This window comes from Lottia gigantea (assembly GCF_000327385.1).
Source record: "Lottia gigantea unplaced genomic scaffold LOTGIsca_41, whole genome shotgun sequence".
NCBI classification, from domain to species: domain Eukaryota; kingdom Metazoa; phylum Mollusca; class Gastropoda; family Lottiidae; genus Lottia; species Lottia gigantea.
Genome location: NW_008709421.1, coordinates 340,481 through 357,520, shown reverse-complemented (window position 1 = coordinate 357,520; position 17,040 = coordinate 340,481). Strand labels below are relative to the sequence as shown.

Here is a 17,040-nt window from a genome sequence, read left to right as displayed (position 1 = left end):
ATTTGGGAAATATTTCTGATCAGTTAATCAACCAACTGAAATTAGGTTCTCATGATCTATGGTGAAGTTTGGTTTCAAGTGCAACAGACTCAAGGTATCACAACTTCACCATTTACAAGTTTTGGTAATGTGGCTAAAGATAGTTACTCTTAACACAAATTAGTAACCATAATTGATTTATCTTTTTAACAAATGGTCATAGGTTAGCTACATTTAGTAATCTTCTCATCTGTGCTCGTAGCTATGACTTCAGATTTTTTTGCCACCTTTGATGGTATCCCCCATTTTGCACACGTTGAGAATCAGCAGTCTATTTGGAACCAAGGTTTATTAACCAATCAGATTACAGATATCTTTATTTTTTAGATTGAGTCTTAGTTAAGCATGTTTTCCAGGACCCTGTTATACTGGCAAAAAACTCAAAATACGCCAATTTTAAGCAGTAAATAATGAAGAATTCTTACTTAATTCATTAAGGTATTTTTTAGTATCAGGTGTTAATGTTTCTATTAAAGGGTTTTCTTGTGTGAGTATAATAAAAGCATCGTCTTTATTAATATCTACATGTCTACCAGTGAAATTATTATGTAGACATGACAGGCACTGAAATATAGATCAAATACATGATTTAAAATTAATGATAACTAAAGTACAACATTCTAGACCTAGAATTTTTTGGAAAGGGTTTCTCTATTAGGGCTGAAGTGATACTAGTGACTGATCTGGAAGCATTGGGGTGGGGGGATCCTGAACAACCATTAGATCAAAGCAAGCTCATAGAAACCACCAAAGACTTAAAAACTGAAATTGCTGCCAGTTGGTTATGTTCTACTTTCAAGCAAATATTACATTGGACGGACAGTTGATTCCAGGCAAGTAAAGGTATCAGTTCTCCACTGAGAACAAATTGGTCAAATGAAATCTCACATTTACTGTACAAAAATGAAAAATTTACAGAACTGTAATTTACAGTCATCATTTGAGGCCTACAGACAATTTAAGATTTTCAGTTCAATTTTGGAGCTCTATAGCTCTATGGACAGGAATCAACTTACCTCCTGAGCAACTCTAAAATCACATTGTGGAACTAGAGGTGATGGTGCTCTGCTGAATAGTTTTACACCCATATTTATAAACTGAAATTCACATAAAACAAATGAAAATTAGACAGATTAGGTAAAGAACATGTACAATTTACCAGATTTTCCATTTTCATTTTCCAAATGGACAAAGTAGTTAAAATTGCTTCCAAATCGAAGAAAAAATCAGATAAAAATCCCATAGATGTAACTAAAAAATCAGAAATTCGAGAGGGGTTTCTAGCCAAACGTACCTTTAATCTATCTCTGTTACACTCTACAATATTCTTAATACCAGCAGATACAAAATACAGAGATCTTTTACACCCCTCAGCTGATCTGTACATACCTTGATCACATGCGAATGATTCTGGTAATTTATAGAATGATCTGAAATATCATTGTTCCTGTTAATGCTAGGCAACATTTGACAAATATATACCACTAAAATATACAATAAAATGCAGGCAGCTACAAGTAGTTGACCGATGCTTGAGTGAATAGCATACCTTTCCAAAATAAGACTTCAAATCAGAATCTATTTCTGTTATAATAACTACTTTCTGTTACAATAACTATCTTGTAACTATTTTCTGTTTCAATAACTATCTTATAACTATTTTCTGTTACTACAACTATTTTCTGTTACAATAACTATTTTCTGTTACAATAACTATCTTATAACTATTTTCTGTTACAATAACTATTTTCTGTTACAATAACTATCTTATAACTATTTTCTGTTACAATAACTATCTTATAACTATTTTCTGTTACAATAACTATCTTATAACTATTTTCTGTTACAATAACTATCTTATAACTTTTTTCTGTTACAATAACTATTTTCTGTCACAATAACTATCTTATAACTATTTCTGTTACAATAAATACTTTCTGTTACAATTACTCTATCTCATTAGTAATATATCTTACTTGACTTACTTGATTGAGGTCCAAAAAGGATCATCATTTTTGGTAAACAAGAAGGGATCTTCTTTATACCCTTGTAATCTTGGTTTCTTTTGAGGTCTGTTACTTAAAAAAGATACATAATAAAATAATCCTAAAGGTTTGATCTGGTTATTATTTTAACTTGATGTATGTTTAGATATAGCTTGTCAGCTCTACTTGGCAGAGGGCAATCCAAATTGGAAACAACTGAGCTATTCCAATGAACTAGAAAAGAAATGTTTCAGTGTTAAATACTTCAATTTTGCCAAGTAGTTAGAGACTTAACATACCTTTCAGACCCATCTGGTTTTCTCTTTTTGTCATCTTCATCATTGTTTTTTTCAACTGAATCTGATTCAGTTTTCACAGTGGTTTCATCTTCGACAGTTTCAGTTTTTGTAATGGTTCCACCTTCAACTGTTTCAGTTTGTACAATAGTTTCATGTTCAATAATTTTGGTTTTGACCACATTTTCACCTTCAACTTTTTCTGTTGTCACTACAGTTTCATCTTCTGTTTTAACAACTGTTGTGTTACCAGCAGTTTCTACAACTTTGGTTTCAGTTTGTACAACAGTTGTCTCAATTTTGACTTCTGAATCTTTATTTTTGACCAAGTCACCTGCGTAATAGAACATCAGACTGACATGAAAAGGTTAAAGGCAAAAGAAGCTATCGGATTAAAATGTGGATGACCACGCCGCCAAATATGATACCATTCTCAACTATAGGGCAATATTGTTTCAAGTTGATATCACGATATTGATATATCACGATATGGGTATATATCACGATATTTTTTAAGTATGCTTTTTACTGGTTTTTGAAACAAAATTATTAGCTAGAAATTTTAAATGTAACATAAAACAATAAATATCTCTAAAAACATCCCAGTGTTTAACATCATGAAAAAAACATCTGTTTCAAATATATTTTAAAATTGTGTAGATGATCTTATTTAGAAAAAAAGTTAACAATATATCATAATAACTACCATATATCACAATATGATGATATTTCAGTATTCTTAAAAGATATAACTAATCGTATAAATTCCTATACCTGTATTCATCATCATACTGGTATATCACCCAGCGCTATAAACCTATCATAGGTGAATTCTGGACGTTTGGGATTTATAGAATTAACAGAATGTTCGATGAATCATGATGGAACATAGTTCAGAATGCGTTTCAATTACGTGCAGACAGAATTCAAAATGGCGGAGAAAAAAAAATGAGAATATTTTGAATGTGACATATCTACTTTCATACAGTTCAATTGGGACATAATAGAACAGAAAAACCTGTTCATAACTTTCCAAACAAGCGCCATTATTCATACCTGTAGAAGATGAATCTGAATAATTTTTCATCCAAGGTAAAGTTTTAGTCTTTTGAAATACAGCTATAAAGAACCCTCCAGTATTTTGGTGATGTGGTAAAATACGAACACTGAAATACAAATGAGATACTTTCTCTGAGGTTCATAACAATCAGTTTAAAGTTAAAAGAGCTATAACCTTTTTCAAAAAAGGCCTCATGGGTTAATACATCTCACAATGTTAAGCTATTATGAACTTCCTACATGAACCTTGACTGGAATAGTCACCTTTCTTGTATGATGGAAGTTTGTATATGAAGCGATTTGATTGGATTGTACGCTAGCAATTACAGTCAGACGCCTCTACAAAAAAAAAGAGTCATGTTGTCTACAGTCTCTCTGTCAAAGGGCTCTGATTGGCTGTATTAGCTGGCAGAGAATCCAATCAAATAGCTACCTTCTGTGATCCATTGCAGTCAAGGTATAAATACAAAGTTTGTAATATCTTGACATTATGATAATCGGGTTAATAATAAATGAGTTGGAATAAAAAATAAATAAGTAACTTATATTGGGTACTTACCATTTCTCCAACTGCATGACCTCTGCTTCTTCTGGTGTTGGAGGAAACATAGAATGTCTGATTTGATTGGTCAATAGTTGAGGTAAATCATCAAATTTATCATACCATGTACCTTCTTTACTCATGACCTATTGAGAACAGACTTAAACAATGTATTTAGAAGTTGTGAGGTTCGAGCATTGGTTCTTAACATTACGTCATTTGCTTGGTACGTCAAGCAAATGGCAGTTGTGAGTTCAATTCTTGATCGGTGTGTGATAGACCGATGACCTTGAATCTTCACTAATAATTCCAGTCGACCCAGCTGTAAATGGGTACAGATAATCTGGGAAAGATCAATGCCAAGAGGTTTGGCCAAGGACCAGCTAGTAGAAAGGATCCTTAATTGTGAACCTAAGTTGTTTCTTTCTTTCTTTAATCTTTTGGTCACACTGAATCAAATACAGTTCTACTGGGACTGCTTCTCAAATTTGAGTAACTATATTTATGTAAATTGGAATATGAATATTCATAAACGTCAGATAAAGTGTTGCAAACACCCTTTCTTCAATAATCCTAATATATAATCATACCTTCCATGTTGTAATACCAGGAATAGATTTTAATTTTGGTAGCTGACTTCTAACATCTATTAATTCTAAACAACCTGAAATCCATGATTGTCAATAATATAGAAACAAAACAAATTTTTTACCAATACTTATCTTAAATAAAAATTACTTAAATCAATACTTTAAAGATGGGTTCCCTTATTTTCATTTATGAAAATGAAAATGCTAATAGAAAGTAGAGGTGTTCTACTGACTTGGGAAAATACCAGTTTTGATTAATTAATTTAATTTGATTAATTCATATTTAGCTAAAAAAGAAAGAGAATTATTATCAAAATTCAATGAGAGACCGATCAAGAAAGGTCAAAAAGCCTTTTTTTGTTTATCCAGACCGTATATTCACATAAAAAAACAATAAGAACACAAAGAGGATTGCTCATACCTTCTGCTTTCCGTAACATATTAGCTACTATAGCTTCATCTTCTACAGGGTGAAATGAACAGGTAGAGTAGACTAATCTACCACCAACAGCTAGTAATTCAACACCACGTTTTAAAATCTTCTTCTGTAAACTACAAATTACATAGAAGAGATTATATTTCAGCACCTTATAGGGCTGTTGACAAATGAGAAAACCTTTACCAGGACAGTATAATGGAAAATAAAAGTGAAGTTATTCTATTTCCAGATCTCTTCAATATATCTTATGTGGATACTAAAGTTTATTAATATTAGATCTGAGTTCACGAGCCAATATAATGGGACAATATTGCTGATGGATCAATTTTCGTAGATTTACCCATGAAAGTGATGCTAAGTTATTTAAGGGCTAAGTTATTTAAGGGCTATTAATACACAATGGTTTTGATAATAATGACACAAATACATAATTTAAAGAAAAAACTTTTGAAATACAAGAGATATGTATATGAATTTACAGGTAAGTTTATGTCATCAGAGGACATACCTATGAAATTTTGTGTCCACGAATATAAATGGTTTCACAACAATCCTCACAATAATATAGGATAATAACAATAAACACATACCCATGAAGACTACAAGCATGTGTTGGATTCCATCTCTTCCATAAATCAGGGTTTTTTCTTAATGTTCCATCTCCACTATAAATAACATGATTTAACAACATAACCAAAGAATACACAAAAATAAAATAACACAGTTTATACTGTACTATGATATAATAAAAAATATTTTCACTGCTGAAATAATGCTCAATACATCAATTGTAGAGCAATATAATTTTTGTGGCCTAGTACTAAAGTAAAAACATAATGTGGAAAAAAATAAGGAGGTAGAATTTTCTTGTAGTTTTATGGATAATTACTTAAATTAGTTTTATGGATTTATAGGATTATACAGGGATTCTGTTGTAGAGTAACTACACTGGGTAGGTAAACTGATAGAAATATACTCATATTGGCCAAGTTATGGAATTGTGTTCCTTTAAAAACTACCCACCTGCAAGGTACATCAGCTAGTATTCTATCAAACTGATAAAACTGTAAATGTTGTTCATCTGTATTAGATCTTAGTTTAGGTAATATAGAAGCATCATGATTTATTATCATACAGCATGGTGTCTGTAGTCTTTTTATCTGATGTACCATCATATAGCATCTTTTATTATCAGCATCATTAGCAATTATAAACCCATCTAAATATAAATATATAACATCTTTTATTATCAGCATCATTAGCTATTATAAACCCATCTAAATGTAAATATATAGCATCTTTCATTATCAGCATCATTAGCAATTATAAACCCATCTAAATATAAATATATAACATCTTTTATTATCAGCATCATTAGCTATTATAAACCCATCTAAATATAAATATATAACATCTTTTATTATCAGCATCATTAGCTATTATAAACCCATCTAAATATAAATATATAACATCTTTTATTATCAGTATCATTAGCAATTATAAACCCATCTAAATATAAATATATAACATCTTTCATTATCAGCATCATTAGCTATTATAAACCCATCTAAATATAAATATATAGCATCTTTTATTATCAGCATCATTAGCAATTTTAAACCCATCTAAATATAAATATATAACATCTTTTATTATCAGTATCATTAGCAATTATAAACCCATCTAAATATAAATATATAGCATCTGTTATTATCAGTATCATTAGCTATTATAAACCCATCTAAATATAAATATATAACATCTTTTATTATCAGTATCATTAGCTATTATAAACCCATCTAAATATAAATATATAACATCTTTTATTATCAGCATCATTAGCAATTATAAACCCATCTAAATATAAATATATAACATCTTTTATTATCAGCATCATTAGCAATTTTAAACCCATCTAAATATAAATATATAACATCTTTTATTATCAGTATCATTAGCAATTTTAAACCCATCTAAATATAAATATATAACATCTTTTATTATCAGCATCATTTGCAATTTTAAACCCATCTAAATATAAATATATAACATCTTTTATTATCAGTATCATTAGCAATTATAAACCCATCTAAATATAAATATATAAACAATTATGGTCGTCTTAATGTGATATGGGATATTTCATTTGTTAATGACAAGTAATAGTGTTATCTAGCTGAATGTTTCACCCCAAAAAATCTATCAGATCTCAAATGTAAGGCAAATTTTGTTTAGAAAATTAGTTTTATTACATAATACGCACATTGACACATCTATCCAATATTTGAACTTATATTGGCAATTTGTTGGTCAACTTTCCTGATCTGTATCCATCAAAATAGGAAGACCAATTATAAAAATCCAGGGGACATAAATATAGTATAAAGATAGGCTGTCCTTGATTATTCAAGGAAATGAATAATAAACCATCATGAGATTCAATAGAAGAAATATATAGGTATATTACCTGGAACTTCCTGATTTTCATCAGAATGTAATAATTCTATCAACTGAGCTGTTTTAGATCCTGGTGCAGCACACATATCTAACACCTTAAAACAGAAGAAAAAGGTTTTAAAAGTACTCTTATTCCAAGCATTTTTCCCTTGTTATGTACCCTTCAAAAGACGTCTGAATAACTTGCTGGTACCACTTGTAGTGTCTACTGGAAGTCCTGCAGGATACTATTACTATCAGTTTAAAACCAGCAAAAGAGTTGAACACAGAGTATTTCAGCATTGATCAAAACTGCAAGCAATGATCAAAATTAGATGATTCTGTGAAAGATATTGATTTACCTTATGATGTGGTTGAACATCTAATAATAATGGTGGTATCATACTAACAGCTTCTTGTCTGCTTATATTTCCCTGAAATATGAGAATTAACACTACTAGCTGACTTGATGAAAATGGTGTAATGGAAATATGTGTTGATGGCTTGAGAAGAGCTCTAGTCAGTATGAGAGACAGGATTCTATCGTGCACAAAATGCTAACAGTAGACCTATGCATCTGTCTTGGGCAAACTTTCCTTAATTGTACACTTCAGGGTATTCATCAGTCTAATCAGAAGTGATAGAGTGAGAAATTTGACAATGACAATAATTCAAACTTACGCTTTCTGTTTCAGAAACAAGGAATTTATGAAATTTGGAATACATCTCAGACTTTCTCATAGACTGTCTTGATACTTCCATATACCAGGCTACATTATCAGGATACCTGGAATTTACAATGGATACCATTAATGCGGCCAATATATTATGACCTTTAGAGATTAGAACCACCATTTGTTTAATATAACCAAGCAAATGGGGTTATGTAAAGAAGTCAACACTCTTACCTACTGCGCTACAGACCCCTTAAAAAGAAAAAAGTTGAGAAATTTAAGCCATGCTCAAATTGATGTCACTTACCATTCAATTTGTTGTGGTGGTTTAATGACTTCACCATCCACTTCAACTTGTTCCAAATTCTTTAAATAATGACCTTGTATAACTTCTAACATTTCTTTGGCTTGACTGAAGTAGATATAAATGATAAGAAAGCCTTCCAACTGTTTTGTGATGATATAATTTCACAAAAGTTCTATTTTCAACTCATTTAAAAGGTTCAATTTTGGTTTCAGCTGCATATACAATTTTAAGAACTCTGTGAAGTCCCTTAATGATTAGCCTAATAGAATATAATTACAAAATAACGATTATTACTGATATCCTCCTTCTCAAAAAACCCAATAAGCTTATATGAAACATTCACAAAGTAACCATGAAAATAACTACCTACCTTCTATTACCATTGATACGAAATGTAACTGGGAGGGGTGTATTTAACATTTTAAGAAATTCATCCCATTCTCCTTCTGGTATTAATCCTAAACCCTGGAATGAATCAACAAGAGCTTTGTCTGAAATGAGCTTTAAATCCTACTTATTATGAAAACAAGGTCAATACCATGCAGTGTGCAATGAGACAATAAGTTTCTTCTGACGTAATTTTATCATAAATAACTTGGTCCTGTCTAACATTTAGTCTTTCATCAGAAGTAAACACATGTATTTGTTATGCCAAGACCAAACTTGCTTTTCGACCTGAATTTGTGAGTCATACTAAAGAATAGACCTACAAACCTGGTAATATTTGTTAAATAATTGATTCTCTTTAACCAGATCTTTATAATGTTTTGGATATTGTGTCTTTCCCTGAAAAATCAACCACATTAACAATTATTTTAAGCACACTCTCACTTTGAAGACATAGTGCAATGGACCTCAAAACATTCTTATAACTGTTCTTCTTAACCCAAAAATGCTGCATAAGAACTCTCTATCTGAATCTGAATCTGAATGTATATGTCGCAGGGCCTGTTACAGCATATATGTGACGGGGAGAGAGTGCTTAACACTCTGATGAAAAAGCTCTCCTTTGTTGCCAACAATGTTGGTCTTCCAGATGGTTCCACTAGATAATTGTATTAGGGAAGAACGATTGTTTATAAAGTTGGGTTATACATTATATAGTTGTAAGACTCTTTTTATAGATGAGTCCATGAAAGTGTCAACCATTTGAAAAAAAAGTGAAAAGAATGTGAAAAAAAGGACTGTGTACGTGGTCAAAGAAGCTATCTTCCAAAGGAAAACATCACAATCTCTTTACAAATCTTACCTCTTTATTTTGGTCTCGGTTAACATTTTTTCCTGGACCCTTTTTGTTTCTGTTGCGATGACGTGATCTTCCCATTTTACTAAGGTTGTTTCTCAAAGACAATGTTATTGTAGATAATTTTTTTGCACATTGAACACCTAATGCATTTCCATTCTCGTGTCAAATGGGCGCTGCCATGTTGTTGACGTCACATCCGCATAAGAGTTGTTGGCTTCAGACAACAATAATTCGTTTCAATAATTTGGGCTCTGGAACACATAAATTTTCCACTCATTTAACAACTTTTGTTCCCATTTATATTGAAAGTTGAGATTTCAATCAATTATGGCCCCTAAATATAGCAGAATGCACCAATTCAATTCAGATGCTGAATGAGAGGCTTGCGACTATGAAACCTCCACAAAGTTGCAGCATTCTGAAATCGGCCGCAAAAGTAGTCCCCCTATTGAGCCTGTCTGTCCTCTATTTGTACCTCCAGCCTCGGGAGGCTGGCACTGCCAACTGGCCTTGATCATCATTATGTGAGTAAATGTTCCATAAACTAAGTTTTTATCCAAATTGATGAAAAACTGCAGATTATAAAATAAAAGGTAGAAATAGCAACACACAGTTGAAATACAATCACATTTTACTTGATTTAGATGTGGGCGTATTGAAAAAGAGAAAAGATTCTTTCATTATCTTTAATTACTGACATTTTTATTACAATATCATTTTACAAGAAATTTTTAAACATAAGATAATAATTCCTTATGAGATTTGTATAATGAATGATGATGGTCTTGAAATGGAAGATACTTATTCTGGCTTTCAAATACATGTCTGTAATCTTTCTCAAAAACAGTTAAAGGGACATTCCGCTTTTTTTGTGTGTAGAAATTTTTTATTGCTCAAATTTGTAAAAACTATACACTAAAATACTCTCTGTGTTTAATTAACCCTTTTAAGAAAAAAATTCAGTTTGGTGAAGGAGATACATAGATATAAATAACATACTTTACATGTAAATAAGATATTTTTGATAATGCAAGTATTTCACAAAAAAGTGGAATGCCCCTTTAAAGGGACAACTCCATTTATTTCTTTTCCCATGTTGGCATTTCATTAATGCAAAGTCATTCTTTATTATACTCTTTGCCTAGCAAGTACATGAAATCAAAATCCTGATAATGTAATGTACAACATTTTTATTGTGTTATATTTTGAACTCTACATTACAACTATGATATAAATAATTCAAAATATACTGGACACTACCGAATTAAATTAGCTCGCAAATGACAATAATGTTTTTAAAGGGACAGGTAGGCCATTTTTTTACCAATCATACTAGTCTCAGAAACTGAAATTTTTTAGCTGAGCTTATCAGTAATAGTGTTCACATCTCACCGCCGAAATTTGAGTCTTCAAATCCATGTGTGTCCAGAATTATCTGTGTTTGGATGTTATAATGACGTCTTGTCAATTTAAGATTCTCTGTGATATAAAGATATATAAAAATAGTGAGTAAAATTCCTAGTTTGAAGTATTTTTTTAAGGAATTATGTGATTTTAGTACATTTCTAGTACTTTTGAAGACTATTTACATATAATCAAGACTAAAATCAACCCCTCAAAATGGCACCACTGTCCCTTTAAAATATTCCGTAATGATTTGATGATGATACAATCTGTTTTACAGTTGTTATAAAGATGTAAATATTATCACCGGTTAATAAGTAGTCTACAAAAATGTATGCGTAGCTACAGTTAATTCAGCCATGTTGGAGACCTTTTCTCTGAGCTTTCTTCCTGTCCCGATACATCAAAGTCCATTTAATGAACCCCTTTTTCAGGCTAGCTGTTCTGATTAAAAGCTTAAACATGAAATATATCATCAACTTCATCAGAAGAGGTTTTGTTAATTCAGTTCAAGGAAGACAAAATTAAGTCCCACAGAATTATTTCAGAAAGTTTATTCCACGGTCTTAGCACACTTTTCAATGGGTTCTGTTTCCTCAACATCATCATCATGTTTCCGTCTTTTTGGAGTCTGGACTTCCTTTTCATCACCTCCCATTTTTTGAAACACAAACACTAAATATACAGCTGAAAAAAATACAAACATAGTAGTGGTATAGTAGAGCATAAATACTTTATGCAATTTCAGATAATTCAAAATAAAATTTTGAGGTATGATAACTCTTAATGTTTACAATATAAATCTTGTTTATTATTTACTTATTCTACCCGAAATGGACATATCTTGTTTTGTTTTGAATACAAGCCAGATGGGCAAAAATATCTTTGCTTATAACAAAGAACAACATAAACAGAGAAGATACCTTTGGAACTGCTGAACAAGTCTTATTCATACATAGAAAAGCCAATAATGTTCACAGTGTGGGAAACAGATTGTACAGTCTCAGTAACTATATTCTACCCCTAAACAATTTATGTTCATGTTTGGCAAACCTCTTAAAGGGACAGTTCGCATAGTTTTCTTACACCGATCAAAAAGCATAGCGAACATAAAAACCTTACATAATGTTTTGACATTAAAAAAAAATGGCTGTTTTTTTTCTAGTTAAAACTTTCAGATATGTTTAGGGGCATATTTACATTTCTCTATATTATGGTGTATAGTTATCATAAATTTGAGCAAAAAAATTTCGACCGAAATGCCCCTTTAATATGTGCATTATTCGGCTTGAGCATTATAACAATTAATGTTTCCTGCAAATTTTAGAAAAGAACAGCCTTCATTTCAATACTTCCATCAACCAAGGGCAATAACCCAAGTAAATGCAGTCCAATATCCAGCTTATTTTGATCAATAGATCCAAACCATACATAAACCAAAACCATCAGCATTTTCATCTGATTTAAATTTATCAAAACATTGAAAAACAATTAAGGGGATCAGTACTTACTTATTGCCTCCCATTCTGCTTTAGACAATGTTCCCTGTAATGAAGTGAGAAGTATATCAGAATGGTTTTCAACATATGCAAGAAGTAATTATCATAATCGAGATAACTTGATCATTACTTCTCACAAAGACAATGTTCAGTAACCTTCTTTCAGATAGTGTTTTGAGGCAGGGTAGATCTGAATCTGATATATTTTTTTTAATTCCACTTTTCTTGCCGAAGAAAATAACTCTTATTCATTCAAAAATCATTGGTAGAAGTTTGTGTTAGATCTCATCTTGAAATGATTAAAGTAGCAAGAGTTATTCAAAAAAGACAGGACCCTGAGGCCTTATTCTTGAAAACTTTACTTAAGATGATTATAGTGTTACTGACATTTGATTGGTCAATCACTAAAATCGACTTTGAATTTATCCAATCAGATATCTTAAAATCTGGATAGTTATGTTTTGGAGAATAAGGCCCCAGGTCTCTATCAATGGAGATGAACGAACAAGCAGGTAGATGGCTTCAAGCAAAGAAGCAGATTTATAAAATACTTACTATTTTTCCTGACCGTCTGCTACTGTTACCTCTATCATCAGGTTGAGATTCTAATGTAGACATAAATTGTTTGGCATGAGTGTAATCATCTGGATCTGTTCCAACCAATTCATCATTAGTAGGGTATGTCTACAATAAAGCATTTATTATGACTATGTTATAAATTATTGTCATTATTAATAAAAAGTATGATTACTCCATCTATTGACATCAATTCTTGTTTTGTTAAGTTGATATTCCCTTTAAAGGGGCATTCTGCTCTTTATGTAGACCGAAAAAAAATTTCGATCAAATTTATGGTAAGTATACACCAAAATCTAGAGAAAGATGTCCCTTAACATATCTGAAAGTTTTAACCTTAAAAAATCCAAGCAGTTAATTTTATAACGCCAAATCAGTTAAGCTTCTTGCTCAACATTTGGAAAATCTGTAAGGCCTGTCACTTTACAGCCAATTTCTCTCACTGGGTTTTAAAAAAAGTTTAAAGTAACAAATGATTCTATCTCACCTCTAATGCACTCATTTTATTTAGTAACCTTTTGGCATCTCCTCTCTGAGCTTTCTCTAAATAGAAATCAGCGAATGGTTTTTTCTCAACAAGTTTCATATCATATTTTTCTGCCATTCTGAAATATCAAATGAGCATAAAGATTTTCAGAAATCAAGTCAAGTGGGTGTGGCACTTTACAAAGTGGGCATGGTGATTTACAAAGTGGCAGTGGCATTTCACATAGTGGGTGTGGCATTATACAAAGTGGCATTGGCAATTTATAAAGTGGCAGTGGCATTTTACCATGACGGGATTGCCTTTTATTACATTTTACGTAGTGATTGTGGCATCTTTATTTTGATTGCAGTATAAGATAGGTATGGAACTAAGACTTACTTTTCTAATAATGGGAAATAAACCAGAAATTCGGGACAGTCAACCACACCTTCTAAATGAAAGTCATATTTGGCACCAAATAAAGGGAAGGAACTCTTGTCTGAATCAGGGAATGTAACTCTGTATACATCATTACCGAAACTGTTATCATCACTGGCTCGTAATCTTTTCCTAATATACAATAGACGTAATTTAATTTAAAAACTTATCAGGATGATTATCATGATAAACCAACAAAAACATCAATGGAAAATAATATTGGAAAAAGTTTTAGACACATTGACTTTTTCTGACCAAAACCATTTCTGTAATTCCAAAATGATTGACACTTTATCACAACTCATGTCCAAAGCTAGACAGACCATGTTGAACACCCAGTGAGTAAGACTTCACATTCATGTAGACACAGGCCAGATTAAAAAAATAAACAAAAGCAGTCAACTTTATATTGTTGTAGTTTATTTTGCCTTGTAAAGTCCCAATTGCTAATTTCCCTACCTAAAAATAAAATCAACAATATTGAATCCACCACAGATTTGCAAAAATTTCTTTGTCCGACTGCAATAGTGTTATTTAGGTATTTTTATTAGAGTACATCTACTTACACAAGTTCATTTGAATTAGGAGTAGTACCTATAAAATATCCACCAGGTTTTAATCTAGAACAAGCATTCTGTAACATCATATCAGCTTGTTGTTCACTTTCAAATGAATAATGGAATGAAAACTGACAACTGGTCAAATCAAACTGTAAGTTCGGATCTTTGTATCTCTCTGTTAACTCTTCCTACAGTTAAAAAATAATGTTTTTTCAATTTGGCTTATTTTTCATGTCTCTTCTTGAGGTCTTCCTTTTTTTGCCTTTACCAGCTTACAGAATTCAACCTCAACAAAGTTATGCCAGTCACAATATCTGTACCCTGTACATGTTAAAAAAATTAATTTGCAAAAGCCTTTACAATTTACAGGGTGCCAAATTAGACAGGCATCTTAGGACACAATTTTGATGTTTATTTGAATATTTTCATTTCGGTTCTTAGAACAAATAATTGTTAATTAGCAATATTTCACACTAAATGAAATAACTATTGCCATGGTAACAACTGTTAAACCATACCTTAGTACAATCTGCAGCTATAAACTCAGCTTCATATAATCTGGGACCATATCTTTCATTTCGTGATCTTTCACTCATCTCTTTAAATCTCGTTTCACACTGTTCTACTGATGTAGCCGCAATATCTGTGAAAAAGGTTAAAAATCGACATCATAGGTGCAAAAATTTGCAAACAATAACTACTCCAAACATATATTCTTATTCTTTCAACATCAAATAAAATAAAATATTTTTGAACGATTTATCTTCACTTCTTGGGCAATGTGACCTTTTTCATTATTGATCAGTATTGGTATATTATAATTTTGTCAAGTAATTTGCTTTGTTTAAATTTATAATCAAAAGAACATGTCTTGAAATGCTTGTCAGAGTAAAAATAATAACACACCTGCACACACCAACTGATCAATTCCACCTTTCTTCCATTTTAATAAATCTCCACCTTTACCTGAACATAAATCTAATACTACTATCTTTTTATTTCTGTCTGTTCCTCGTATTTTATCTAATGTATCACCTATCAAAATAAAATATGAAGTTGAGGTTGAATTCCTTAAAGGAATAGAAAAGTTTTGGGAACATTTCTAGCTTCCAGCTGTATCATTCAATTTTCAGTCCCACATGTAGGCTCTATGGTTCCTTAATTCCAAGAAAACTTTATTTGCTTTTGACTTAAAATGTGTTATGCACAATTCGGTACAGTGTTTCTGGAATTATCAAAAGGGATCAGACAGGGAATTTGAACAAAAATCTCACAGAAATATAATATTATATAATCTGTTTTTCATCAGACACCAACTCTACATTAGAGCTAAATATTCCTTATACAGTGGAAAAATAGCTTACCAATCAATATACTTTTGGTCCAATTATTAAAATTTCGCATATGATAAATCCGACTTAATGCTCTAGATTGTCTGCCAGCTTCTTGTAGTTCATTGTAATGTTTAGCTACTGTTCCAGTTAAATCTTCACTTTGACCATCTTCCTGATACAATTGAAAAGAAAGAGTTTAGTGTGTCTCAAAGAGGCAAAGAGACGCCATCTTTATGTTTCTATTATTGGTTACACATCAAGTAACTTCTATGAACACAAAGTAATTCTAAAATTCTTATGAAAAAATTATCTACAATGTTCAATTTACAGACAAAATAACAACAATCATGAAATTTAGTACCTACCACTTTTTTACTAGATTCTCCACCTTCTTTTTCCTCTGGTTTATTTCCATTATTTTCTGGAAAAAAAATACACAAGAGTTGTTAAATAAAAGTTCACAAGTTACTGTAGACACTCAAAGAAGAAGTTTCACTTTCTGTTTCTATATTATGAATATGCCTTTTCTCATATATGCTTATCTGAGTCCATGGCAAGGACTCAGCCGTTACCTTAACTATCAAACACTGATAATTCTGTACACACATTGAGTTTTGAAAGTGGGCTGTGAACGCTATTACTGAACAAATTCCTGTTTCTGAGACTACTCTAAGATTGGTCAAAAGGAAGGCATGTCCAAAATAGATTATCAATAATAATATAATAATTTCGTTTGGCCTAGTAAGTAAGGTGAATTTTAAATCGACTGACAATACTATTGACTATATATCGAAGCGTAATAAAGTTAGTTTCTGTGATCAAAGCACCAAGTTTCATTTTCCTCACCCATTGTTCACGCTTTTGATAGAAATATGAAAACAAAAGATTCTTTGATGGTTGTCGTTATAACTTAGAAGTTCAAGGTCGCTCATATAATTGCAAAATGTAAAGCAGGCATTTAGTCAACTGACATTTATAAGAAGAAACATAGGGACACACAATTTGAACAAAATAAGACAAGATGTACTATAAAGGAAAGGAAATAAATAAATGGATGATATTTGTTTGTCGTAAAAGAGGATACGTACCTATTTTCGGTGGATCGCATGTGTGCCTGACGAAAGTCACATCTTCATTTCACGATACTTTTA

General features: G+C 31.3%; 2 protein-coding genes across 2 annotated transcripts; both read right to left on the bottom strand.

The window, feature by feature from the left end:
• Nucleotides 1-435: 435 nt before the first annotated feature.
• LOTGIDRAFT_122705 (hypothetical protein) lies at nucleotides 436-9,170 on the bottom strand (the record flags this gene model as incomplete). Its single annotated transcript, XM_009060204.1, has 17 exons — nucleotides 436-603; nucleotides 1,056-1,136; nucleotides 1,334-1,469; nucleotides 2,025-2,117; nucleotides 2,324-2,510; nucleotides 3,377-3,486; nucleotides 3,939-4,066; nucleotides 4,511-4,584; nucleotides 4,932-5,062; nucleotides 5,540-5,614; nucleotides 5,973-6,168; nucleotides 7,417-7,501; nucleotides 7,748-7,819; nucleotides 8,067-8,172; nucleotides 8,367-8,471; nucleotides 8,737-8,831; nucleotides 9,081-9,170. The coding sequence occupies 17 exons, from the start codon at nucleotides 9,168-9,170 to the stop codon at nucleotides 436-438; spliced, it is 1,932 nt and encodes a 643-aa protein (XP_009058452.1).
• A 3,346-nt stretch (nucleotides 9,171-12,516) lies between these two features.
• LOTGIDRAFT_122655 (hypothetical protein) lies at nucleotides 12,517-16,049 on the bottom strand (the record flags this gene model as incomplete). The annotated part of the gene is made up of 8 exons (XM_009060203.1): nucleotides 12,517-12,561; nucleotides 13,071-13,199; nucleotides 13,579-13,696; nucleotides 13,957-14,127; nucleotides 14,562-14,743; nucleotides 15,074-15,198; nucleotides 15,462-15,590; nucleotides 15,920-16,049. Coding segments are annotated over 8 exons (1,029 nt in total), but the record flags the coding sequence as incomplete, so codon positions are not given.
• Nucleotides 16,050-17,040: the final 991 nt, after the last annotated feature.